This window comes from Globicephala melas, chromosome 8, assembly GCF_963455315.2.
Source record: "Globicephala melas chromosome 8, mGloMel1.2, whole genome shotgun sequence".
In the NCBI taxonomy this organism is placed as follows: domain Eukaryota; kingdom Metazoa; phylum Chordata; class Mammalia; order Artiodactyla; family Delphinidae; genus Globicephala; species Globicephala melas.
In genome coordinates, this window is record NC_083321.1 from 8,848,266 (window position 1) to 8,873,865 (window position 25,600).

Consider the following 25,600-nt stretch of genomic DNA (forward strand, 5'->3'; position numbering starts at 1 on the left):
GGCCAACAGAAGGAAGGAAGGAATTTGGTCTTCATTCCACTTTCCTGGAACAAGAGCTTCTAAAACCTTTGGAATCTCTAGAGTAAAGAGTGTCATTTTGTATGTTAACAAGGTGACCGGGTGGGGGTGGGTGGGTTCCAGGATGAAGACTTGTTGCCAGAAGAACCTGAGTAATTAGGAGTTTGGAACTTTCAGCGCCACCCCTCGGCCTCCAGAGGGGAGAGGAGCTGAAGCCTGAGTAATCACCAATGGCCAGTGATCATGCCTATCTAATGGAAACACCATACAAATCCTAATCAACAGGGTTTGGAGAGCTTCCAGGCTGATGAACACATCCATTTGCCAAGCAGATGTCACACCTCAAGTCCACAGGGTCATAAGACTCTGCACTTGGAACCTCACCCTATGTACCTCTTCATCTGGCTGTTCATTTGTATGCTTTATAATATCCTTTATAATGAACTGATAATAGTATGTAAAGTATTTCCCTGAGTTCTATGAGCTGTTATAGCAAATTCAAACCTGAGGAGGGGGTTGTGGGAACCCCTAATCTTTAGCCAACTCAAAAGTGTGGTAACTTGCAGATCCACTACTTGAGATTGTTGTGTGAAGTGGGGAACAGTCTGTGAGACTGAGCCCTTACTTAACCTGTGGGGTCTGTGCAACCCCAGGTAGTTTTAGAACTGAATGAAATTGTAGGACATCCAGTTGGTGTCCCCACAGCATTGGAGAATTGCTTGGTGGAAAACCCACACATTAAGTGTCAGAAGTACTCTGTGCAGAAAACATCATGGTAGTTAGCAGTAAACAGGCCATTAAAGCAGATTCTTCTCACAGACCCTCGCACTCAAATCTGGAAATGTTATTTAAGGAAGCTTTTTTCTTACTCATTTCACTCAACAGAAAAGGTACAAAATATCTACGGAAATGTAGACATTTAGAGAGATATTTTTAAATAGCAGAAATCTAGATTCTGGTTATCACACTTCCATGAAAAGAGTAAATGATCTCAAACAAAAATTTGTACTATTGGGCTTCCCTGGTGGCGCAGTGGTTGAGAGTCCGCTTGCCGATGCAAGGCACGCGGGTTCGTGCCCCGGTCCGGGAAGATCCCACATGCCGCGGAGCGGCTGGGCACGTGAGCCATGGCCGCTGAGCCTGAGCGTCCGGAGCCTGTGCTCCGCAACGGGAGAGGCCACAACGGTGAGAGGCCCGCGTACCGCAAAAAAAAAAAAAAGAAAGAAAAAAATTTGTACAGTTAAAGGTGCTGACTAGAGACAAAATTAAAACTCAAAAGTCTAAGAAAAATGGGTCTTATAGCAAGTTTGGAAAGGGGAGTCCTTTTTCATCCTCAAATTAGAAAGCAGCATTAGAACTGAGTTACCATAGAGCAAGTTTCTTTTTTTTTTTTTAACACTAAAGAGGCGTTTAATTATGTAGCGTTATTTCTAAGTACAAAGACTTTCCCAATCACATCACTTAGAGATCATTTTCTCCACTGCTCTGTTTGGCCGCCAGTCTCTTGTCTCTCTCCTCAGCAATGGTAAGGCGGACACCCTTTCCACAAGGAAGAGAGATCCATGGTTTTTTGCCTTTGCCGATAACGAAAATGTTGGAGAGCCGGGTGACAAAGCTATTGCCGTTGGCATCTTTCACATGAACTACATCAAAAGCACCAGGATGTCTCTCCCGGTGAGTGATCACACCAATTCTTCCCAGGTTAGCACCTCCAGTCACCATGCACAGGTTACCAGTGTCAAATTTGATGAAATCAGTAATCTTGCCAGTCTCCAAATCAATCTGAATGGTGTCATTCACCTTGATGAGGGGATCAGGGTAGCGGATGGTGCGAGCATCATGGGTCACCAGATGAGGGATTCCTTTTGTCCCCACAAAGATCTTTCTCACTTTACATAACTTATACTCGGCCTCCTCAGGTGTAATACGATGAACAGCAAAGCGACCCTTGGTGTCATAGATCAGACGAAAATTCTCTCCAGTCTTGTCAATGCTGATGACATCCATAAAACCAACAGGGTAGGTTATATCAGTGCGGACCTTGCCATCAATCTTAAGGAAACGCTGCATGCAGATCTTCTTTACTTCATCTCCTGTTAGGGCATATTTAAGTCTGTTCCTTAGGAAAATAATTAGGGGGAGACATTCCCTCAGCTTGTGGGGACTGGTAGATGGACGAGGAGCAAACACACCAGTCAGTTTATCCAGCATCCAATGCTTTGGAGCTGCTACGCGCTTCAGGTGCTTTTTGGGACCACGAGCCATGGCTGCACTAGGCACGGAAAGAGGGAGCAAGTTTCTTTAAAACAGTAATATCAATAATTTACAAAACACTTGTATAGGTAACTAAAATTTGATTTGGGGAATAAAACTGATACCTAAATGTTTTTCTTACTTATAGAAAATAAAATTCTGTATAGAAAAATCAAACTGAATCTAGACAAATTATTAGAATAAGAGTTCAATAAAATACTAGACATAAAATAATATACAAAACCAATTCTGTTCTGTACACCAGTAGCAAACAACTAGAAAATGTCTTTTTTTTTAAAGTTGCCATATATACTAGCAATGAAAACTAAGAGCTAAGATAAAAATCTAACAGTAAATAGATAACTTCTTTATGAAGGAAAAGATAATATCCTACAGAAACTCATTCACACAAAAAACACTGAGTACCTAGTATGTGCCAGGCACTCTTCTATGAGCTGGGGTGGTAGCGAGGAAAGAGACCCTGCTTTCATGAAGCTTAATTCCACTGAGGGAAAGAAAGACAATTAAAAAATACTCAACCATACACAGTATGTCAAATGATTACAAGTGCTTTGAAAAGATAGAGGAGGGTGAGAAGGAGACTACTTTATTCAAGGAAATCATCTCTGATGAGGTGACATTTGAGCAAAGACCCAAGGAGGTAAACGAACAAAGGAGCTTTCTAAAAGAAAGTTTTCTAGGTGAGGGAATAGCAAGTGTAAAGACCAAAAGGAGAAGTGTCACATATTCATGAATAGAAAGATTTGATGTCATAAAGAAATTAATGCTCCCTGATGAAATAAAATTAAGTCAAGATAAGAAAAATTTAACATAAAGTTTTTCTCAGCAGTTTGAGCCACTCCACTGCCCTTCCAGTGTGCATTGTGCATCTGCATTATGCGTTAACTAGATCCCCTTAGAACACACAGCAATGCCTACTTGCAAAAAGAAACAACAAACAAACAAACAAAGCAATTTCCTCCTGGCACCAGGAAGGTAACTCCTCAGAAGATAAGATAACATTCCTTTCTCAATTCTGTAAGGGGTCACAATAACTCATAACTCGCCTTGTTGGACTATGTTACTTTGATGTATGACCCTTTGTCTCAAAAACTTATAAAACTGTGCTTTGACCTCTAACAGAGGAATAGTCCTCAGAGCTTTCTGAAAGACTGTCTCCTGGGTTATAATCCTCAGGTTGGCTTAAATAAAATTTTCCAGTTCTTTCTTAGATTGACTATTGGTGGTTAATTTTTTCATTGACATCCCTGAACAATCTGTCTATCCACTGCAATTCCAATACAAATCTGAATATCTATTCTTGGGAACTTTATGATTCTATAACACGTGTAAGAGAAAAGGGCCAAAAACAGTAAAGATATTTTTTTTAAAAAGTAATATTTTTGAAGACAAATCCTACCATATACCAAGCATGTTATATTCTTAAGTAATAATAATAGCATGCTAAAGTAATAATAATAGCATGCTATAGCCACAGGGATGGACAAACGGACCAATAGAACAGAATATGAAATCTAAAAGAAACTCATGCATATTTGAAACCTTAATATATGCAGAGATAATATTACAACCACTGGAGGAAGGAATAGCTATTCACCAAATGGTGCTGAAAAAAATAAAATTAGGTCATTATTTAAAAGTAAACACAATAATATATTCCAAGTGATTAAAAGACCTAAGTATGAAAAGCAAATATTTAAAATTTTTAGAAAAAAAATTAGAATATCTTTCTGACTTCAAGGTAAGGAAGGAGTTCTTAAACAAGACACAAAAGCACAAAACATTAAGAAAAGAACTGATAAATTCTGCAAGAAAAATCTGTGCATCACGAGACCATAACAAACTGAAAAGACAAGCCACAAACGGGAGAAGACATAGTATCTGAAACTAATAAAACAACAGAGTCTTGCATAAAACATATAACTCACTGAAAACCAGTAAGGAAAAGGCCAACAACCTGGTAGGAAAAAAAAAAATTTACAGACTACGAACAGTCATTTCACAAAATTGGATACACAAAAGAATGGCCAGTGAACTCTTGACACATTACATAACCTTAGTAGTAACCAAGAAAATGCAAATTAAAATCACAACAAAATATAATTTTATGTCCATCAGATTGGCAATATCAAAACATCTGACTGAACCAAGTGATGACAAGAACATGAAATTGCATAAGTGACAACATTAACTGGTACAATCTCTCTAGGTGAGCAATTTGCAAAAGCCTGTAGAATTGAAAATACTCATAGCTATTACCCAGAAATGTCATTCCTGGATTCATAACCCAGAGAAACTCTCATCCACATGCACAAAGCAATATACAAAGGATTTCACTGCAGCACTGGTTAAGTAGTAAAAACTTGGAAATCTTAAAAAGGGTTTATCACTAGGGGACAAAATAATTTGTAGAAAACGTCTAACTAGAGTACTATAACTAAATCTTAAAGAGCTAGGGCACAAAAAGACAGAAAAAATGCATCAAAACTATAATGTTAAAGAAAAAGGGGGGGCTTCCCTGGTGGCGCAGTTGTTGGGAGTCCGCCTGCCGATGCAGGGGACACGGGTTCGTGCCCCGGTCCGGGAGGATCCCACGTGCCGCGGAGCGACTGGGCCCGGGAGCCATGGCCGCTGAGCCTGCGCGTCCGGAGCCTGTGCTCCGCAACGGGAGAGGCCACAACTGTGAGAGGCCCGCGTACCGCAAAAAAAAAAAAAAAAAAGAAAAAGGGGGAAATAGCAGGTTTCACCTTAAAATTTTTTCCAAAAACTAAATGATACACAGAACACCAGCAGTCTGCATTCTCTTTTTAATAAATTTATTTATTTATTTATTTACTTTTGGCTGTGTTGGGTCTTCGTTGCTGTGCGGCCTTTCTCTAGCTGTGGCAAGAGGGGGCTACTCTTTGTTGCAGTGCGTGGGCTTCGCAGTGCGTGGGCTTCTCATTGCGGTGCCTTCTCTTATTGCGAAGCACGGGTCTCTAGGCGTGTGGCTTTCAGCAGTTGTTGCACACAGGCTCAGTAGTTGTGGCTCACGGGCTCTAGAGCGCAGGCTCAGAGTTGCGGTGCACGGGCTTAGCTGCTCCGTGGCATGTGGGATCTTCCTGGACCAGGGCTCAAACCCGTGTCCCTTGCACTGGCAGGCAGATTCTTAACCACTGTGCCACCAGGGAAGTCCAACAGTCTGCACTTTAATTGACATCTATCCCAAAAGGGAGAACCACACCATTCATGGAGGAACTGAGACAGCAGACTGATTTGTGGAATGGAAGGAACAAGCCTCTGGTTCATCTCCCTGTTCCAAAATTCCACTTAATAAAGTATCCTCAGGGCTTCCCTGGTGGTGTATTGGTTAAGAATCTGCCTGCCAACACAGGGGACACGGGTTCGAGCCCTGGTTTGGGAAGATCCCACATGCCACAGAGCAACTAAGCCCATGTGCCGTAACTACTGAGCCTGCGCTCTAGAGCCCACGAGCCACAACTACTGAAGCCCGGGCGCCTAGAGCCCGTGCTCCACAACAAAAGAAGACACTGCAATGAGGAGCCCACGCACCGCAATGAAGAGTAGCCCTCGCTCGCCGCAACTAGAGAAAGCCCGCGCACAGCAACGAACACCCAACCTAGCCAAAAATAAAATAAATATAATAAATTATTTTTTTAATAAAATAAAATAAATAAAGTATCCTCAGGTAGAGGATTTATGAGATGTTAAATGATAAGAACAGATACTAACCTTGATCTTGGGCCAAAAACCAAAGAAACAACCTATAATTAAGATTCCCTAACCAACAAGGACCTACTGTATAGCACAGGAAACTATATTCAATATTTCGTAATAACCTATAAGGGAAAAAATCTGAAAAGAATGTATCTATGCATATGTGTGTGTGTGATATGTGTGTGTGTGTGTGTGTATATATATATAGGTGTGTGTGTGTATACATGTAGCTGAATCACTGTGCTGTACACCTGAAACTGACACAACATTGTAAATCAACTACACTTCAATTAAAAAAGAGAAAAGTTCTCATCAGGCTTTGCTTCCCAAACTTTCACGCAAGGCCATAGAAGCAGCCTTAAAGTTGTTCCTTTTAAAATTCCACATGTTTGGCTCTTCCAAAAACCAGTCTAATCCTTCCCTGGGAGAGCTTCCCACTGTCACACTCCTCCACGGTTCAGGAAATAAGGAAATTCTGTTCTCAGATTGAATTTTTGCCCTACAGGTGAACATCCTATCCTGCTCCTTGCAGAGCACTGCTCATTTGCTTATTCCTACTCCTCTACTAGTAGAGGCAGTGCCTCTTGCTGCCAGGAGAGGGCAGACCAATTCCCTGGAGCAGCTGCCATCCTCCCAGAAAGATTCCTGTTAGAGGAACCTGTTTATAGTTCAAAAGTATTTCTTCTAACAACCTCTTCAGGAGCTTACTTCATAGCATAGAGCAGGTAATCAATGAATTCTAGTGACATGCCTTGTTATACATGATGGGGATAAAGTAATAAATTATTCAGACAAGATTTCTGACCTCAGGGAATATATGCCAGCAAGGGGTCAGGTAGAGCGACGGGGAGGGAAGGAGTGGTGTTATTGAAACTGAAAAGGGAAACTGGGCCTTGCTGGCTCTGTTGGTAGTGAGACAGGAAGACAAGAGTACAGCCATTTCGGAAAAGAACCGAGGAACGGCCTTGGGCAAAACAGGCCTTCAAGCTAAAGAACAAAGGCCCTGGGGGCCTGAGTCCCAGAGACAAAAACCAGGCTCACATGAATAAAAGATTAACTTTATCTCTGTTACACTAACCTAGCTGCCACAAGACAAGAAGCTCAACTATAAATTTTAACCTTATCTGTTCCTGTGCTTTCTTGCAGAAAATTCTCATGCATTTCTTTCCCCTCACAGAAGCACTCCCTATTCCTGACAGCCAACCTGGGGCCACCTGCTGCTGATCAAAGAGCTTTGATGATTTCTGGAAATTATCATTCATCATGAGACAAACCCTCCCTTTTGTTATAAAAGCAACTCGCCCCTTCTACTCAGGGAGCTGGCTCTTTTTTTTTTTTCCTGCCTTCTCCCTTGTGCACAAGCTATCTCTTTTAATAAAAAGCTTTGCTTGCCTGAGAGCCTTGTAGAAGCGATATTCATTTCTACAGTATTGCTGTCCAAGAGTCTGGAAAGGGCCTGGTAACAGTAGGAACATACTTTAAGAGCAAAGGAGGAGGATTCTGAGCTGAGATCAGCTTTTTTATTTGGAAAGATCACTCTGGCTATCCTGGGGAGAATGGATTAGAAGGGGGTAGAGTCAGAGCCAGGGAACCTGGTTAGGAATCTCTAGCAGAAATCCAGGGGTGAAGAGCTTGAACTAGGGTACTGAGAAAGAGAAAAGTAGCTGCTAATGTCCAGAAGCTGGCCTGGCCCTCACTGCTAGGCCTTGGTGTTCTCATGTTGAACATAACATCAGACAAGTCTACTCTGTGGTCATGGTGGATGAAGAAAAAAACCAGAACAAGATCATTCACATAATCACGTCTAAACACAAACGAAAACGTGAACAAAAGTCCAAACATCTCTCCATCCTGGCTAATACGAGTGACTGCTGCTACTTCACCAATTACAGATTCAGCCTCATTGTAGTCTCCCCTCTTTCTAGATAAGACTTATTAAGATATCCAATAACAAAATGATCCCACTTCCTGAAAACACCCAGAGTAAAGCCCCACGAGCTTAAACCCTCACCCAAATCACCTAACGCCAGCCCAAATCCTGTAAGTTTTTCTAACACTCTCCCCCCCATGGTGTGTGTTCTTCCTCCTGTAACAAGTAATAAATCCAACCTGCTCTGATACAAGTACGTTCCTGACAGTCTTCAGCTGGAGGGCATTTACAGTATGGAGGCAGTGGGGATAATGTCTGTCTTGGACAACTGAGTAAAAGAGGGCATGCTGGAGAAGGAACAGATTTGTGGAGAAAGATGATGAATTCAGTTTTGGACAAGTTGAGCCAGATGTTGATGAACCATCCCAGTGAACACGTCTGGCAGTCAGATACAAGGGTCTGCAGTTCAGGAGATCCTGGATTGAGATGAAGTTTGGGAGACGGCGGAATATGTATAGTTAATGAAGTCATGGTCATGGATAAATTGGTCTAGCCAGACTGAGAAAACAAGTGGATCCAGGACAGAACGCTGAGTGCAATGGGTTGAAGAGAGAATGGGAAGTTAGAAAGTCGCTGGAGTGGGGACCCAGCAGTTTCAAAGATTTCTACTTTGTCTTTCCCAGGCCAAAGACTCAATGTGGGGGTTACTCCAGGTCCAAGTATATCAATCCCATTAAGCACTTGGGGACCAGGGATATGATCACTGGTTAAGAATCCAAGGACTTCAGGGAGCTTTCTTGGGACCCAGGACTCAACCCCTGGCAAGGATTCCAGTGGGTGGGGCAAAATCACTGCTATGGTGGCTCGTAGAAGCTTTGAGAAAGCAATGGCCTATGCTGAGTGAAACAGATATGCCTGACTTGCCCTAGTAGGTGGTAGAGGAAGGAATACAGAGGTTGAAGAAAGCAGGCATGCCAGAATGGATATATTAGGTGAGGTCAGAAGACCCACCAGAGAATTGTGTTCCAAGAAAGGGCCCAGAGGACACAATATTCACCAAGGCCATCTATTGAGGGGTATCAGCATCACTAAGAAGTTCAGGGGTGGTTCTCCTCTATGGTGGAGGAGAGGAAGTCACAGAGCTGAGCTACTTAACATGAGATGTATGGGGATGGTACTCCTTGCCAATCCCCATCAAGTAAAACAGAAGAGGTTTAACAGAAGCACTGCTTAACTGCCAGAAGCCAGAAAGCTGTAATTACCATAAGAACGGCAAGATTGGAGGGTTAGCCTTGGGGCCTTGACCCATCAGAGACAGTTGTAGATATAATAAACAATGGTATTCCTAGCGGTAAAATAGATGGGAAGCCAAGGAAGCCAAGAATGCTGCTGAACATCTACAATCTGAAGAAAGAAAGAAGAAAGGAGCAGAAGGCTAAATACAGTCACCACAATAAACAGTAGCCAAGAGGAAGCTTGCACAAGCCTCTTAGCCTCATCCACCAGCAAGAAGAACTACAGTTCTGCAGCCTGTGGAAGGAAAACCACATTCACAGAAAGATAGACAAAATGGAAAGGCAGAGGACTCTGTACCAGATGAAGGAACACGATAAAACTCCAGAAAAACAACTAAATGAAGTGGAGATAGGCAACCTTCCAGAAAAACAATTCAGAATAATGATAGTGAAGATGATCCAGGACCTAGGAAAAAGAATGGAGGCAAAGATCAAGAAGAAGCAAGAAATGTTTAAAGAAGACCTAGAAGAATTAAAGAACAAACAAAAAAAGATGAACAATACAATAACTGAAATGAAAAATATACTAGAAGGAATCAATAGCAGAATAACTGAGGCAGAAGAACGGATAAGTGACCTGGAAGACAGAATGGTGGAATTCACTGCCGCAGAACAGAATAAAGAAAAAAGAATGAAAAGAAATGAAGACAGCCTAAGAGACCTCTGGGACAACATTAAATGCAACAACATTCGCATTATAGGGGTCCCAGAAGGAGAAGGAGAGAGAAAGGACCCGAGAAAATATTTGAAGAGATTATAGTTGAAAACTTCCCTAACATGGGAAAGGAAAGAGCCACCCAAGTCCAAGAAGTGCAGAGAGTCCCAGGCAGGATAAACCCAAGGAGAAACACGCCAAGACACACAGTAATCAAACTGACAAAAATTAAGTGTAAGGCCAACTGGCCCGAGGCAGGGGAACGCAATCAGACTCACAGGTTGCATCAGACCGAAACTTTCCGGACCACCCAGTTCCAGGAACTGACCTGGGGACTTTCCACCCGGCCCAGCCTTCCCGCCTTTCGAGGGGCGGGACTAACGGTCCCCCAGGATACCCGAAAAGCCCACCAAGTAAGGAATACCCTGCGCCCTCCCGGATTCACCACACCCCTTTCCCTCCGTCCCCTATAAATTCTGCCCAAACCCTCGCCCGGGCGCGACTTCTCTGGCCCCTTTCTCTCGGACCAGTGCACCTCGCCCGGGAGCGCTCCCTAATAAAGCTCACTTGAAGCTTTCCTCTGTTTCGCGATGCCATTTGTTAAGATCCGACCTTACATTAAGGACAAAGAAAAATTATTGAAAGCAACAAGGGAAAAACGACAAATAACATACAAGGGAACTCCCATGTTAACAGCTGATTTCTCAGCAGAAACTCTACAAGCCAGAAAGGAGTGGCATGATATATTTAAAGTGATGAAAGGGAAGAACCTACAACCAAGATTACTCTACCAGGCAAGGATCTCATTCAGATTCGATGGAGAAATCAAAAGCTTTACAGACAAGCAAAAGCTAAGAGAATTCAGCACCACCAAACCAGCTCTACAACAAACGCTAAAGGAACTTCTCTAAGTGGGAACACAAAAGAAAAGGACCTACAAAAACAAACCCATAACACTTAAGAAAATGGTAATAGGAACATACATATCAATAATTACCTTAAACGTGAATGGATTAAATGCTCCAACCAAAAGACACAGGCTCACTGAATGGATACAAAACAAGACCCATATATATGCTGTGTACAAGAGACCCACTTCAGGGCTTCCCTGGTGGCGCAGTGGTTGGGAGTCCACCTGCCAATGCGGGGGGCACAGGTTTGTGCCCCGGTCCAGGAGGATCCCACATGCCCGTGAGCCATGGCCGCTGAGCCTGTGCGTCCGGAGCCTGTGCTCCGCAACTGGAGAGGCCACCGCAGTGAGAGGCCCGCATACCGCAAAAAAAAAAGAGACCCACTTCAGACCTAGGGACACATACAGACTGAAAGTGAGGGGATGGAAAAAGATATCCCATGCAAATGGAAATCAAAAGAAAGCTGGAGTAGCAATACTCATATCAGATAAAATAGACTAAAATAAAGAATGTTACAAGAGACAAGGAAGGGCACTACATAATGATCAACGGACCAATCCAAGAAGAAGATATAACAATTATATATATATATGCACTCAACATAGGAGCACCTCAATACATAAGGCAACTGCTAACAGTCATAAAAGAGGAAATCAACAGTAACACAATAATAGAGGAGGACAATAAAACCTCACTTACACCAGTGGACAGATCTTCCAGACAGAAAATTAATAAGAAAACACAAGCTTTAAATGACACAAGAGACCAGAGAGATTTAATTGATATTTATAGGACATTCCACCCAAAAACAGCAGATTACACTTTCTTCTCAAGTGCACATGGAACATTTTCCAGGACAGATCACATCTTGGGTCACAAATCAAGCCTTGGTAAATTTAAGAAAATTGAAATCATATCAAGCATCTTTTCTGACCACAACACTATGAGATTAGAAATCAATTAAAGGGAAAAAAATGTAAAAGACACAAACACATGGAGGCTAAACAATATGTTACTAAACAACCAAGAGATCACTGAAGAAATCAAAGAGGAAATCAAAAAATACCTAGAGACAAATGACAACGAAAACACAACAATCCCAAACCTACGGGATGCAGCAAAAGCAGTTCTAAGAGGAAGTTTATAGCCATACAAGCCTACCTCAAGAAACAAGAAAAATCTCAAATAAACAATCTAACCTTACACCTAAAAGAACTAGAGAAAGAACAAACAAAACCCAAAGTTAGAAGAAGGAAAGAAATCATAAAGATCAGACCAGAAATAAATGAAATAGAAACAAAGAAAACAGCAAAGATGAAGAAAACTAAAAGCTGGTTCTTTGAGAAGATAAACAAAATTGATAAGCCATTAGCCAGATTCATCAAGAAAGAGAGGTAGAGGACTCAAATCAATAAAATTAGAAATGAAAAAGGAGAAGTTACAACAGACACTGCAGAAATACAAAGCATCCTAAGAGACTACTACAAGCAACTCTATGCCAATAAAATGAACAACCTGAAAGAAATGGACAAATTCTTAAAAAGGTATAACCTTCCAAGACTGAAGTAGGAAGAAATAGAAAATATGAACAGACCAATCACAAGTAATGAAATTGAAACTGAAACTGTGATTAAAAATCTTCCAACAAACAAAAGTCCAGGACCAGATGGCTTCACAGGTGAATTCTATCAAACATTTAGAGAAGAGCTAACACCCATCTGTCTCAAACTCGTCCAAAAAATTGCAGAGGAAGGAACACTCCCAAACTCATTCTATGAGGCCACCATCACCCTGATACCAAAACCAAAGATACTACAAAAAAAGAAAATTATAAACCAATATCACTGATGAATATAGATGCAAAAATCCTCAACAAAATACTAGCAAACAGAATCCAACAACACATTAAAAGGATCAAGTGGGGTTTTATCCCAGGGATGCAAGGATTCTTCAATATACGCAAATCAATCAATGTGATGCACCATATTAACAAAGTGAAGAATAAAAGCCACATGACCATCTCAATAGATGCAGAAAAAGCTTTTGACAAAATTCAACACCCATTTATGATGAAAACTCTCCAGGTCTTCCCTGGTGGCGCAGTGGTTGAGAGTCCGCCTGCCGATGCAGGGGACACGGGTTCGTGCCCTGGTCCGGGAAGATCCCACATGCCGCGGAAAGGCTGGGCCCGTGAAACATGGCCACTGAGCCTGCGCGTCCAGAGTCTATGCTCCACAACGGGAGAGGCCACAACAGTGAGAGGCCCATGTACCGCAAAAAAAAAAAAAAAAAAAAAAAAATTTCTCCAGAAAGTGGACATAGAGGGAACCTACCTCAACATAATAAAGGCCATATACGACAAACCCACAGCAAACATCATTCTCAATGGTGAAAAACTGAAAGCATTTCCTCTAAGATCAGGAACAAGACAAGGATGTCCACTCTCACCGCTATTATTCAACATAGTTTTGGAAGTCCTAGCCACGGCAATCAGAGAAGAAAAAGAAATAAAAAGAATACAAATTGGAAAAGAAGAAGTAAAACTCACTATTTGTACATAACATGATACTATACATAGAGAATCCTAAAGATGCCACCAGAAAACTACTAGAGCTAATCAATGAATTTGGTAAAGTTGCAGGATACAAAATTAATGCACAGACATCTTTTGCATTCCTATACACTAACAACGAAAAATCAGAAAGAGAAATTAAGGAAACAATCCCATTCACCATTGCAACAAAAACAATAAAATACCTAGGAATAAACCTAGTAAGGAGGTAAAAGACCTGTACTCAGAACATTTTAAGATACTGATGAAAGAAATCAAAGATGACACAAACAGGTGGAGAGATATACCATGTTTTTGGATTGGAAGAATCAATATTGTGAAAATGACCATACTACCCAAAGCAATCTACAGATTCAATGCAATCCCTATCAAATTACCAGTGGCATATTTTTACAGAACTAGAACAAAAAAATCTTAAAATTTGTATGGAGACACAAAAGACCCCGAATAGCTAAAGCAGTCTTGAGGGAAAAAAACGGAGCTGGAGGAATCAGACTCCCTGACTTTAGACTATACTACAAAGCTACAATAATCAAGACAATGTGGTACTGGCACAAAAACAGAAATATAGATCAACGGAACAGTATAGAAAGCCCAGAGATAAACCCACACACCTATGGTCAACTAATCTATGACAAAGGAGGCAAGGATATACACTGGAGAAAAGACAGTCTCTTCAATAAGTGGTGCTGGGAAAACTGGACAACTACATGTAAAAGAATGAAATTAGAGCACTCCCTAACACCATAAACAAAAATAAACTCAAAATGGATTAGAGACCTAATGGACTGGAGACTGGACACTATAAAACCTTTACAGGAAAACATAGAAAGAACACTGTTTGACATAAATCACAGCAAGATCTTTTCTGATCCACCTCCTAGAGTAATGGAAATAAAAACAAAAATAAACAAATTGGGGGGCTTCCCTGGTGGCGCAGTGGTTGAGAGTCCGCCGGCCGATGCAGGGGACGCGGGTTTGTGCCCCGGTCCGGGAAGATCCCGCATGCCGCAGAGCTGCTGGGCCCGTGAGCCATGGCTGCTGAGCCTGCGCGTCCAGAGCCTGTGCTCCGCAACGGGAGAGGCTGCAGCAGTGAGAGGCCCACATACCGAAAAAAATAAATAAATAAAAATAATAAACAAATGGGACCTAATGAAACTTCAAAGCTTTTCACAGCAAAGGAAACTACAAACAAGACAAAAAGACAACCCTCAGAATGGGAGAAAATATTCGCAAATGAATCAATGGACAAAGGATTAATCTCCAAAATATATAAACAGCTCATGCAGTTCAATATTAAAAAAACAACCCAATCAAAAAATGGGCAGAAGACCTAATAGACATTTCTCCAAAGAAGACATACAGATGGCCAAAAAACACATGAAATCTGCTCAACATCACTAATTATTAGAGAAATGCAAATCAAAACTACAATGATGTATCACCTCACACCAGTTAGAATGGGCATCATCAGAAAATCTACAAACAACAAATTCTGGAGAGGGTGTGGAGAAATTGGAACCCTCTTGTACTGTTGGTGGGAATGTAAATTGATACAGCCACTATGGAGAACAGTATGGAGGTTCCTTAAAAAACTAAAAATAGAATTACCATATGACCCAGCAATCCCACTACTGGGCATATACCCAGAGAAAACCATAATTCAAAAAGACACATGCACCCCAGTGTTCACTGCAGCACTATTCACAATAGCCAGGTCACGGAAGCAACGTAAATGCCCATCGACAGACGATTGGAGAAAGATGTGGTACGTATGGAATATTAATGGAATATTACTCAGCCATAGAAAGGAACGAAATTGGGTCATTTGTAGAGATGTGGATGGATCTAGAGACTGTCATACAGAGTGAAGTAAGTCAGAAGGAGAAGAACAAATATCATATATTGACGCATATGTGTGGAACCTAGAAAAACGGTACAGATGAACCAGTTTGCAGGGCAGAAGTTTTGACACAGATGTAGAGAACAAACGTATGGACACGTATGGAAACGTATGGACACCAAGGGGGGAAAGTGGTGTGGGGAGTGGTGGTGGTTGGATGAATTGGGAGATTGGGATTGACTTATACACACTAATATGTATAAAATAGATAACTATAAGAACCTGCTGTGTAAATAAATAAATAAAATTTAAAAATTTAAATAAATGGTGCCAAAATCTCTTCCTTAGTTCCTGGATCTGAGCCAATTTTCACATCCAAAACCAAGTCCCTAGAGGAAGGATCATGAAACTATAATGACTCTCCCAGTTCTTCCCAAAAGGGAACTCATCATCTATTCAGATGACTATACATTTGGAAAAGGAGAATATGCAAATATTTTCAGCATTTTAGACACAGGATCTGAGCTGACACTGATGCCTAGAGACCCAAAGCATCATCATGATTCCCATCAGAAGAGGTAATTTCTTCAGTCCCCAAGTGTTTAGTGGAACTAATATACTCATGAGTTGGTATAACCTCTACTTTGGGTCCTTAGTGTAAGAGAGAAGAGCTATCATAGTGGGAAAGGCAATGTAGAAATCTCTGAAACTCCCCCACTCTTCAGCCATGATAGTAAATAAAAAGAAATGACCATATCCTAGGGAGTAAGGGGAGAGGGACAGAGATTAGTGCCACCATAAAAGACAGAAAGGATGTGTGGATGGTGCCTATCTTATCCACTCCTAGAAATAAAGCTCCCACCTATACACCAGATGACATGGTAAGTTGCCAACTTTGAGTGCAACCCAGAGTAGGAAAGGGCTCTGCAGCAGGTCCAAGCTGCAATGCACGAAGCCCTGCCATTTAGGACATAACATCCAAGAGACCTAAGAGGGTGGAAAATCATGCAGTGTGGAGCCTATGGCAAGCCCCAATGGGCAAAGCAGGGGCTTGAAATTCTAGAGCAAGGCCAGGCTGTCCACAGCAGACAAATACATGCCTTTCGAGAAAAAACTCTCAGCCTGTTATTGCAATACTTCATTATGAAACACTAAGTAACCATGAAATGCTCCCATTATGAGTTGGTTGTCAGACTTGCTCCCATTACGAGTTATGAGTTATGTCAGAACTGCTGCCATTATAAGTTGGACCTGTTAAGTCAAAGAGTCAGACCAGACCAGCAGCAGTCTTTCAAAAGATAGAAATGGTACCTTCAGAATCAAGACTAAGCAGAACCAGAGGACACAAGCAAACTGCATGAGCAGGTAGCCCAGACCTCTTGCTATCCACCATACATCTAAAAGCATCCCCACCCCTTGTGCAAAAGAACCCATAGTCATAAGGAATGTCTTGTATAACCTGCTAAGGGAGGAAGTAAAAGCCCAAGCATGATTTACAGATGGGTTAACTTATGAGTGCCAACTGAAAATGGATGACAGTCACATTCAGAAGTGGTCTTGAAAGACAGTGGAGACAGAAAATCTGCCAGTTATACACCTGATGATCCACCTTGTATAGAAGGAGAAATAGCCCAAGGTGAGAATATATACACATTCTAGGTCAATGGCCAATGGCCTGGCCATCTGATTTGAGGACTGGAAGGAAAAGGACTAGAAGATCAAAGGCAATGAGGTCTGGGGCAGAGAATGGTGATGGACATATGGGAGAGTGCACAAAGCCAAAGATTTCTGCATCACACATTAATGTCCACCAAAAAGAATCCACCATGAAAGAAGCACTAAACCACCAAACAGACAAAATGACTTGGCCTTCATCAGAAAGCATAAGATGAACCCAGGATTCTAATTTCAGGCATCCTCGTAGCCAATACAATGATTTACAAACAAAACATGTGAATTTCTATTTATATTTCATCCTTTGAAAAATTTTCTACCTTTTCAAATAATTGATAATGTACATAAAATATAATTTACCCTAAAAAATCGTCACATATTAGGGTGTTCGAGTTTCTTTTGTTTTTTGGGGGGTTTTTTTGGCTGCGCTGTGCAGCTTGCGGGATCCTAGCTGTCGGAGCAGGGATTGAACCCAGGCCCTCAGCAGCGAAAGCGCAGAGTCCCAACCACTGGACAGCCAGGGAATTCCCTCTAGCTTTTTTCTTAACTGATAGGGAGCAATCAAAAAAGTTTGGTGACCACTGCTATATTCTGCCATTACATAAAGTAATTACTGGTTGTTGAATTAACAGATATACTTGTTAGCCTAATTCTGGACTACTTCATATGGTTTATAGTACCTCTTACAAGTCCATAACCAAATCCTTTACTAATGAATCCAGTTGCCATAGTTTATCATGCTTATTCTTTCTAAGGGAAACATAATTTCACCAAAGTTATAGCTAACAAATCTCTTGTTTAACAACTAAATATCCCCAAAGGGGTACACTACTCCTAGAAGTACTGCAATGCCGGGTTGATGCATGGAGCTGACAAAACAAGCTCCTATTCTATCTCCTTGTTCCAAAACTCAATGTAATACATTGTCCTCAGGTAAAGGACATAGATACTAAACTGATAAGAACAGATACCACACTTCATCTTAGTCAAAAGGCCTAGAATTGATATTATCTGTATTAACTCCCCATCATCTCTTCCTGTCCCAAACTTTCCTCACTCAGGTCCACAAACACAGCTTGTAAGCATGTCCTTACAACCATCAACATCCTCATCTTCCCCAGAGACCAGGAAATTCTGTTATCAAATAACTTAAGTTACTGTCTTATCTCCCAGTTCCTGGCAAAGAACTAGTTATGTGCATACCTCCTCATCCATTAAGTGAGGCAGTGCCTCTTGCTGCCAGGTGGGGGCAGCGTTGCTCTCTGGGCAAAATCACCAGACCTCTCTAAGCACCTCATTTGATAAGAAGGGTTATCAACGAATTGGGGCTAGAAAAAGATCATTCAAAAATTTATAGGGATAAATTAGTATATATTGGGTCCTACTTTGTGTCCTCTACTCTGCTAGGCAATAGGGATACAATGATGATTTACACAGACATGATCTCTAAACTCAGGGAGTTTATGGTGGGCAGGCAGAGCGGATCTGTCTTGGGGAGGGAGTGGCAGTAAGGAAAGGGGCAAAGGGGTCTCAATGGCCATAATGATGATCTGGACGATAACCTAAAGACTATGGAGGGGCACTGAAGAGTTATGAACTGAGACATGAGACTGGACCAAATATTTTATATAGAAAGATCACTCCAGCTTCAAGATGGAGAATGGACTAAAGAAAGGAAACCAGGGTCAGGGAGTCAGATTAAGTCTGTTGTAAAAACCTTGGGGTCAAAGGCCTCAATTAGGGTAGTGGCAGTGGGGGAGCTTGGACAATTGAGTGAAACAGGAGAAGCAGGTTGAATTCAATCTGGAAAAGTTAAGAAGTTTGTGGACCACGTGACAATGTTCAACCAGAAGGCAACTGGATGCACAGCTCTGAAGCTCAGGAGAAAGATCGTGGGCTGGAGCTACAGGCATAACGGTGGTCATTAAAATCACGGGAGTGGATAAGGTGGCCCAGGCAGAGTAAGTAAAAAGTTGGGCCTAATACATAACTGGAGGAACATTAATGTTTGAGGAATGGGCCAGAAGATGTACCTCAAAGGATCAGGAAGAAGTTAGCAGAAACGTAAGAGGAAGGCTAGGAGAGGGCAGTGTCCCAAGCACTGTGGAAACAGTGTTTTAAGAAATAGGAAATGGGTCAATAGGGTAAGGTGCTGCTGAGAGATCAAGTAGGATGACTGAAGTGTCTTAAGAAGTGGGCAGCAACTGTGTGAACAAGTGCTTCTTAAGCCTTAGCTTGCATACAGATCACCTGGGGATCTTGTGTAAATGCAAATGCTAATTCATTCGGCCTGTGAAAAGACCTGAGATTAGCACTTCTAACAGGCTCCCAGGTAACGCAGGTGTAGCCAGCTCTTTAAAGGTAAAGACAGTTGCTGGAAAGAGGAAGCAAGATACGATGCTAGCCAGAGGGAGGCATGGTGTTAGAGCCACACTAGCACACTGTCTAAAGCTCCAATTCGGGAGTCAGACCTCCTGAATTTAAATTCTGACTCTCAGTAAATATTTTCTGAATAAATAAATAAATAGATCAACAAAAGACAGTGTACCACAGGGGTTGTTAAAGTATAATTTTTAAAAATGAAAACATGACTCATAAAAATATAAAGTAAACACATGTCAAAGATTTTATTCAACCTATTAATTAATAAGAGAATGAATAAGATTTAAAACTGGTTCAATAGAGAATTCTAGAAAAAGAGTATCATCAGTCAAGAGTCCAGGCAAGGGCTTCCCTGGTGGCGCAGTTGTTGACAGTCCGCCTGCCGATGCAGGGGACACGGGTTCGTGCCCCGGTCCGGGAAGATCCCACATGCCGCGGAGCGGCTGGGCCCAGTGAGCCGTGGCCGCTGAGCCTGCGCGTCCGGAGCCTGTGCTCCGCAACGGGAGGGGCCACGACGGTGACAGGCCCGCGTACCGCAAAAAAACAAACAAACAAACAAAAAATCACCTAATGTCTTACAAGGCAAACTTATCAAATTGTAAAATATCCAAAGCGATAGTAAAAAGGACATCAGGGGCTTCCCTGGTGGCGCAGTGGTTGAGAGTCCGCCTGCCGATGCAGGGAACACGGGTTCATGCCCCAGTCTGGGAAGATCCCACATGCCGCGAAATGGCTGGGCCTGTGAGCCATGGCCGCTGGGCCTGCGTGTCCGGAGCCTGTGCTCCGCAACGGGAGAGGCCACAACAGTGAGAGGCCCGCGTACCGCAAAAAAAAAAAAAGAGTCCAGGCAAGAATGATATGAATTTGCATTCTAATACATAGATATAAAATCACCTAATGTCTTACAAGGCAAACTTATCAAATTGTAAAATATCCAAAGCAATAGTAAAAAGGACATCAAACAAAGGTACACACCCCCTGGAAAACCAGATAATCCCCAAGCTAGGTGGGCCTGCTCTCCGTCAAAAGGACACCTAGTAATAACTTTTGCCTATTTCCAAGTTTTGGATAATTTTTCTTAACAGGGTCAAAAGTAGAGACTGGATTTGAATAACAGCTCTGCCACACTAGCTATACTATCCTTGGATAAGTAACTTATATAAAACTCAGTTTTCTTTTTTCACAGAACTAGAACAAAAAATTTCACAATTTGTATGGAAACACAAAAGACCCCGAATAGCCAAAGCAATCTTGAGAACGAAAAACGGAGCTGGAGGAATCAGGCTCCCTGACTTCAGACTATACTACAAAGCTACAGTAATCAAGACAGTATGGTACTGGCACAAAAACAGAAAGATAGATCAATGGAACAGGATAGAAGGCCCAGAGATAAACCCACGCACATATGGACACCTTATCTTTGATAAAGGTGGCAGGAATGTACAGTGGAGAAAGGACAGCCTCTTCAATAAGTGGTTCTGGGAAAACTGGACAGGTACATGTAAAAGTATGAGATTAGATCACTCCCTAACACCATACACAAAAATAAGCTCAAAATGGATTAAAGTCCTAAATGTAAGGCCAGAAACTATCAAACTCTTAGAGGAAAACATAGGCAGAACACTCTATGACATAAATCACAGCAAGATCCTTTCTGACCCACCTCCTAGAGAAAAGGAAATAAAAACAAAAATAAACAAATGGGACCTAATGAAACTTCAAAGCTTTTGTACAGCAAAGGAAACCATAAACAAGACCAAAAGACAACCCTCAGAATGGGAGAAAATATTTGCAAATGAAGCAACTGACAAAGGATTAATCTCCAAAATTTACAAGCAGCTCATGCAGCTCAATAACAAAAAAACAAACAACCCAATCCAAAAATGGGCAGAAGACCTAAACAGACATTTCTCCAAAGAAGATATACAGACTGCCAACAAACACATGAAAGAATGTTCAACATTATTAATCATTAGAGAAATGCAAACCAGAACTACAATGAGATATCATCTCACACCAGTCAGAATGGCCATCATCAAAAAATCTAGAAACAATAAATGCTGGAGAGGGTGTGAAGAAAAGGGAACACTCTTGTACTGCTGGTGGGAATGTGAATTGGTTCAGCCACTATGGAGAACAGTATGGAGGTTCCTTAAAGAACTACAAATAGAACTACCATATGACCCAGCAATCCCACTACTGGGCATATACCCTAAGAAAACCAAAATTCAAAAAGAGTCATGTACCAAAATGTTCATTGCAGCTCTATTTACAATAGCCAGGACATGGAAGCAACCTAAGTGCCCATCATCGGATGAATGGATAAAGAAGATGTGGCACATATATACAATGGAATATTACTCAGCCATAAAAAGAAACGAAATTGAGCTATTTGTAATGAGGTGGATAGACCTAGAGTCTGTCATACAGAGTGAAGTAAGTCAGAAAGAGAAAGACAAAATACCGTATGCTAACACATATATATGGAATTTAAGGGAAAAAATGTCATGAAGAACCTAGGGGTAAGACAGGAATAAAGACACAGACCTACTGGAGAACGGACTTGAGGATATGGGGAGGGGGAAGGGTGAGCTGTGACAGGGCGAGAGAGAGGCATGGACATATATACACTACCAAACGTAAGGTAGGTAGCTAGTGGGAAGCAGCCGCAGGGCACAGGGATATCGGCTCGGTGCTGTGTGACCGCCTGGAGGGGTGGGATAGGGAGGGTGGGAGGGAGGGAGACGCAAGAGGGAAGAGATATGGGATCATATGTATATGTATAACTGATTCGCTCTGTTATAAAGCAGAAACTAACACACCATTGTAAAGCAATCATACCCCAATAAAGATGTTATAAAAACAACAGCAACAACAACTCAGTTTTCTTATCTGTAAAAAGGGGATGGTAACCATAAAAACTACTATTTTTTGAATTGAGGTAATATATATAAAGCACTTAGTACAGCGCCTGGAAGGTGTCATGGAAAGCACTTAATAGATGTTAACACCCCCCACCAATTGTTTCACCTTGTTTATCTCATTCCCATTACTTGACACCCCAGCCTTTTTGCACCATTCTAGCAAATGTGTTTACACACACACGCACACATTTCACTTAATTTGACTACTACATTCTTCACTTGTGCAACATCCTCTTTTAACCTTATTATTCAAAGGAAAAAATGTCCAGCATTCACTTATTTCATGGGTAATGAAACTTGCATTATTTCCACCAAACTTCACCTTGACGTATATAATACCTCCCCAGTTATGTTTTAAAAATCCTAACCACAACCTATAAATCAGTAAGCACAGTCCAGTGCTGCAGTCCTACTTGGAGCATTCTACCTCATATGGCTCTCTCCTCCATTTCTTTCAGAGTTCTGCACAAATGTCCCTCTCTGAGTGAAATGACAATTCCTCCCCCTCTGCCCCAGCACTCCCTCTCTCCTTCCCTACTTAATTTTCACCATAGCTTTGTTTTTTTGTTTTGTTTTGTTTTTTGTTTTTGGCCGCACCTCACGGCATGCAGGATCTTATTTCCCCAACCAGGGATCGAACCTGTGCCCCGTGCAGTGGAAGTGCTGAGTTTTAACCACTGGACCACCAGGGAAGTCCAATTTTCACCACAGCATTTAACTGCACTTGACATATTATTTGTCTGTGTTTTCCACCAGAATATAAGCTCCAAGGGAGCATAAGGGGACTGTCTGCTTTGTTCCCTGTTGTATCTCCTGTGCCTTGTAGATGCTCAACAGATAAGTAATATTGGTAGACTAAACGTTAAGCGAAGGTTGCACCCGTGATCTCCAACTCCCAAGAACATTGGTTTTTTTTTTTTTTTTGGTGCTTAAGCCCCTCAACCCACTTACAGCTTCCAAAAAGAATATCCAGTTTTTGACATCCCCCCCTTTCTAGTGGATTCTATATCACTACAAAAGATGCTGAAAATTCGCACTCTTGTGCACAGGCATATTTTGATTGGCTCATAGAAAATGCTTAAAATTTTTAAGTTAGATGCCAACATTTTATTATTTTTTTTGTTTTTTGGGGTTTTTTTGGCCGCATCACATGGCACGTGGCATCTTAGTTCCCCAACTAGGGATCAAACCCACGCCCCCTGCATTGGAAGTGCAGAGTCTTAACCACTGGACCGCCAGGGAAGTCCCGATGATGCCAACTTTGTCAATGGGCAAATTAATAAACAATTCTGGATTTCTGGATTCTCTTGATCAGATTTTTCAGAGAACAGTATTCTAGGAAGGCAACAATCTGCTGGAGCTAAGACAGAGCTATCTAGATCGCCAGAGTCCCCACCCGGTTCCTACGGCTTACTGCATTACCTATATTCCTGTAGGTATGAGTTGAAGACTTCTGATGGAAATCCTCTCCTATTTCCCTTTCATTACACTTGTTAGTACAGAATCCACTTACCTGCTGCTTAAACTACTGTGACAATCTAATTAATGTCCTTATCTCATCTTAGCCCTCAATTTCTAATCACCTCCCTACTCAAAAACTTTCACTGTTTATTTTTATCTATAGTTCAAATTATTTAGCTTTGCATTCCAGGCCCCCCTCATCCGGTCTTCCCCAGGAAATCTTTTCCAATTTTATATTCTGATTCCCCTTCAGCCCATCTTTCATGAACTATATTCATACACTTCCTTTTCCAGCTCCAATCCTGTTGCTCAAATTGTTTCTTTAACTTGAATTCCCTCCCTGGTTCTGTTTATCTAACCTTCAAGGCCCAGGCACTCCATAAAGCATCCCCCAATTCCCATGCCCACACACAACCTCCCTAGACCTATCTGCCTGCTCTGGACCTTCTGAATTCTCCATAACTTATCTGTTCCATTTTCTATACATTTTGTTACAACTTTCCAATCATGTACTTGCACAAGCACTTAATAGTTATTGAATAAATGAATTTATTCCATCTATAATAACTTTGTTCATACTGGAATTCTTTCAACACTTGTTTTGTCACTTGTGTTACGCTGGGACATGCGTGAGGACAACACTGCCCCCAAAGGAGTGAAAATGGATTCCTGCAGAGTAGGGAGAGGGCAAAAAACCCTAGATATTAAAAAAAAAAAAGGTTTCTGGCCCTCCAAAGGTCCGTGGAACATAAACAGACATACAGTGTATCAGTGTTATTGCAACTTCATGGTTGGGATTAGAGGAGAAAATGTCTTTTTAAGGCTCCTGGAGAGGGGAAGACAACAATGAAAACAATTGAGAAACAGTATCCAGGGACCATGCTATTTGTTTCCTGTGTATTTGCTTGCCCCCCAAATTCCCAGAGAAGAGCGAGGACAGCAGTAAAGCAGAGTGATCAAAAGTGCAGGCTCTCGGGCTTCCCTGGTGGCGCAGTGGTTAAGAATCCGCCTGCCAACCCAGGGGACATGGGTTCGAGCCCTGGCCCGGGAAGATTCCACATGCTACGGAGCAACTAAGCCTGTGCGCTACAATTACTGAGCCTGCTCTCTAGAGCCTGCGAGCCACAACTACTGAGCCAATGTGCCTAGAGCCTGTGCTCCTCAACAAGAGAAACCACCGCAATGACACCACCACAAACGATTAATAAATTGATGCTGGTTGGCCTCAATAACAAGTGTATACAGGTGACTGGAACTGCCTCGCCAATCAGGCGGGAGCTGTAGGCTGCTCTGCAAGAGGTCTTTACACCTAGATTCCCTCATCTATAAAATGCGTGTACTGTACCAACCTCTCTTTTGGGATCTGGAGAACTGAAATATAATCAATTCACGTAATGTGCTTAAAGCGGCACTTTAAATATCAGCTAATATTAGCCCTACTGCAAGCCAAGCTCCTAGTAAAATCGGACTGGACAGCAGGACAGAGGTGGCCAGTTAGAGAAAACATCCTAAGGCTGTTATAAAATTCCAAAAGCACCTACGGCCTGATTCACTTTCCCGAAACGGCTCCACGCAAGGGCCCTCCACTCGAGCTCGGCCCGGGGCCCAGTAGTACCTGAGTCGCCCCCCATGCTGGGACCCTGAGGACCAGACCCAGAATGCTGGCTGGGCGGCTGGCGTGGAACCGAGACGACGCCGGCCGAGGGTTCATGAGGTTCGCGGTCCATCATGTCGGACCCTACACGCGGGTTTAAGGTGTGTGTGCGCAAGAGGGGGGGGGGCTCTCAGGGAAGGGAGAGGGGGCAGGCAGCTGTGACCGAGACGGGGCGTCAGTCCAGGATCCGCGGGAAACCGGGAACTAGTCGCCTCAGTCCCACAGTTATCCGCAGTACAATCCCCGCCGCGGCACGTTAGGCGTGCCTGCACAACCCCTAAGGCGCATGCGCACCGCTTTCGCGCCGCCGCGTCAGGGAACGCACAGCCTCCCCCTCCCACCCGACCCGG

General features: G+C 42.3%; 1 protein-coding gene, 1 non-coding gene and 1 pseudogene across 2 annotated transcripts; all 3 read right to left on the reverse strand.

Annotated features, from left to right (window-relative positions):
- Positions 1-1,458: 1,458 nt before the first annotated feature.
- LOC115840617 (small ribosomal subunit protein eS4, X isoform-like) lies at positions 1,459-25,331 on the reverse strand. Its single transcript, XM_030833838.3, has 2 exons — positions 25,212-25,331; positions 1,459-2,290 (listed from the first exon to the last, which is right to left on the reverse strand). Exon 2 carries the CDS (start codon positions 2,281-2,283, stop codon positions 1,480-1,482), a length of 804 nt encoding a protein of 267 aa, XP_030689698.1. The 5' UTR covers positions 2,284-2,290; positions 25,212-25,331; the 3' UTR covers positions 1,459-1,479.
- On the reverse strand, positions 5,940-6,056 carry LOC115840719 (U2 spliceosomal RNA; annotated as a pseudogene).
- LOC115840717 (U2 spliceosomal RNA) lies at positions 17,648-17,835 on the reverse strand. The gene has a single exon (XR_004034555.1). It is a non-coding gene; the product is annotated as a U2 spliceosomal RNA (small nuclear RNA).
- Positions 25,332-25,600: the final 269 nt, after the last annotated feature.

Excerpts from the sequence above, each read along its gene's own strand:
- LOC115840617 (XM_030833838.3), bottom strand. The coding sequence starts at position 2,283 with ATGGCTCGTGGTCCCAAAAAGCACCTGAAGCGCGTAGCAGCTCCAAAG.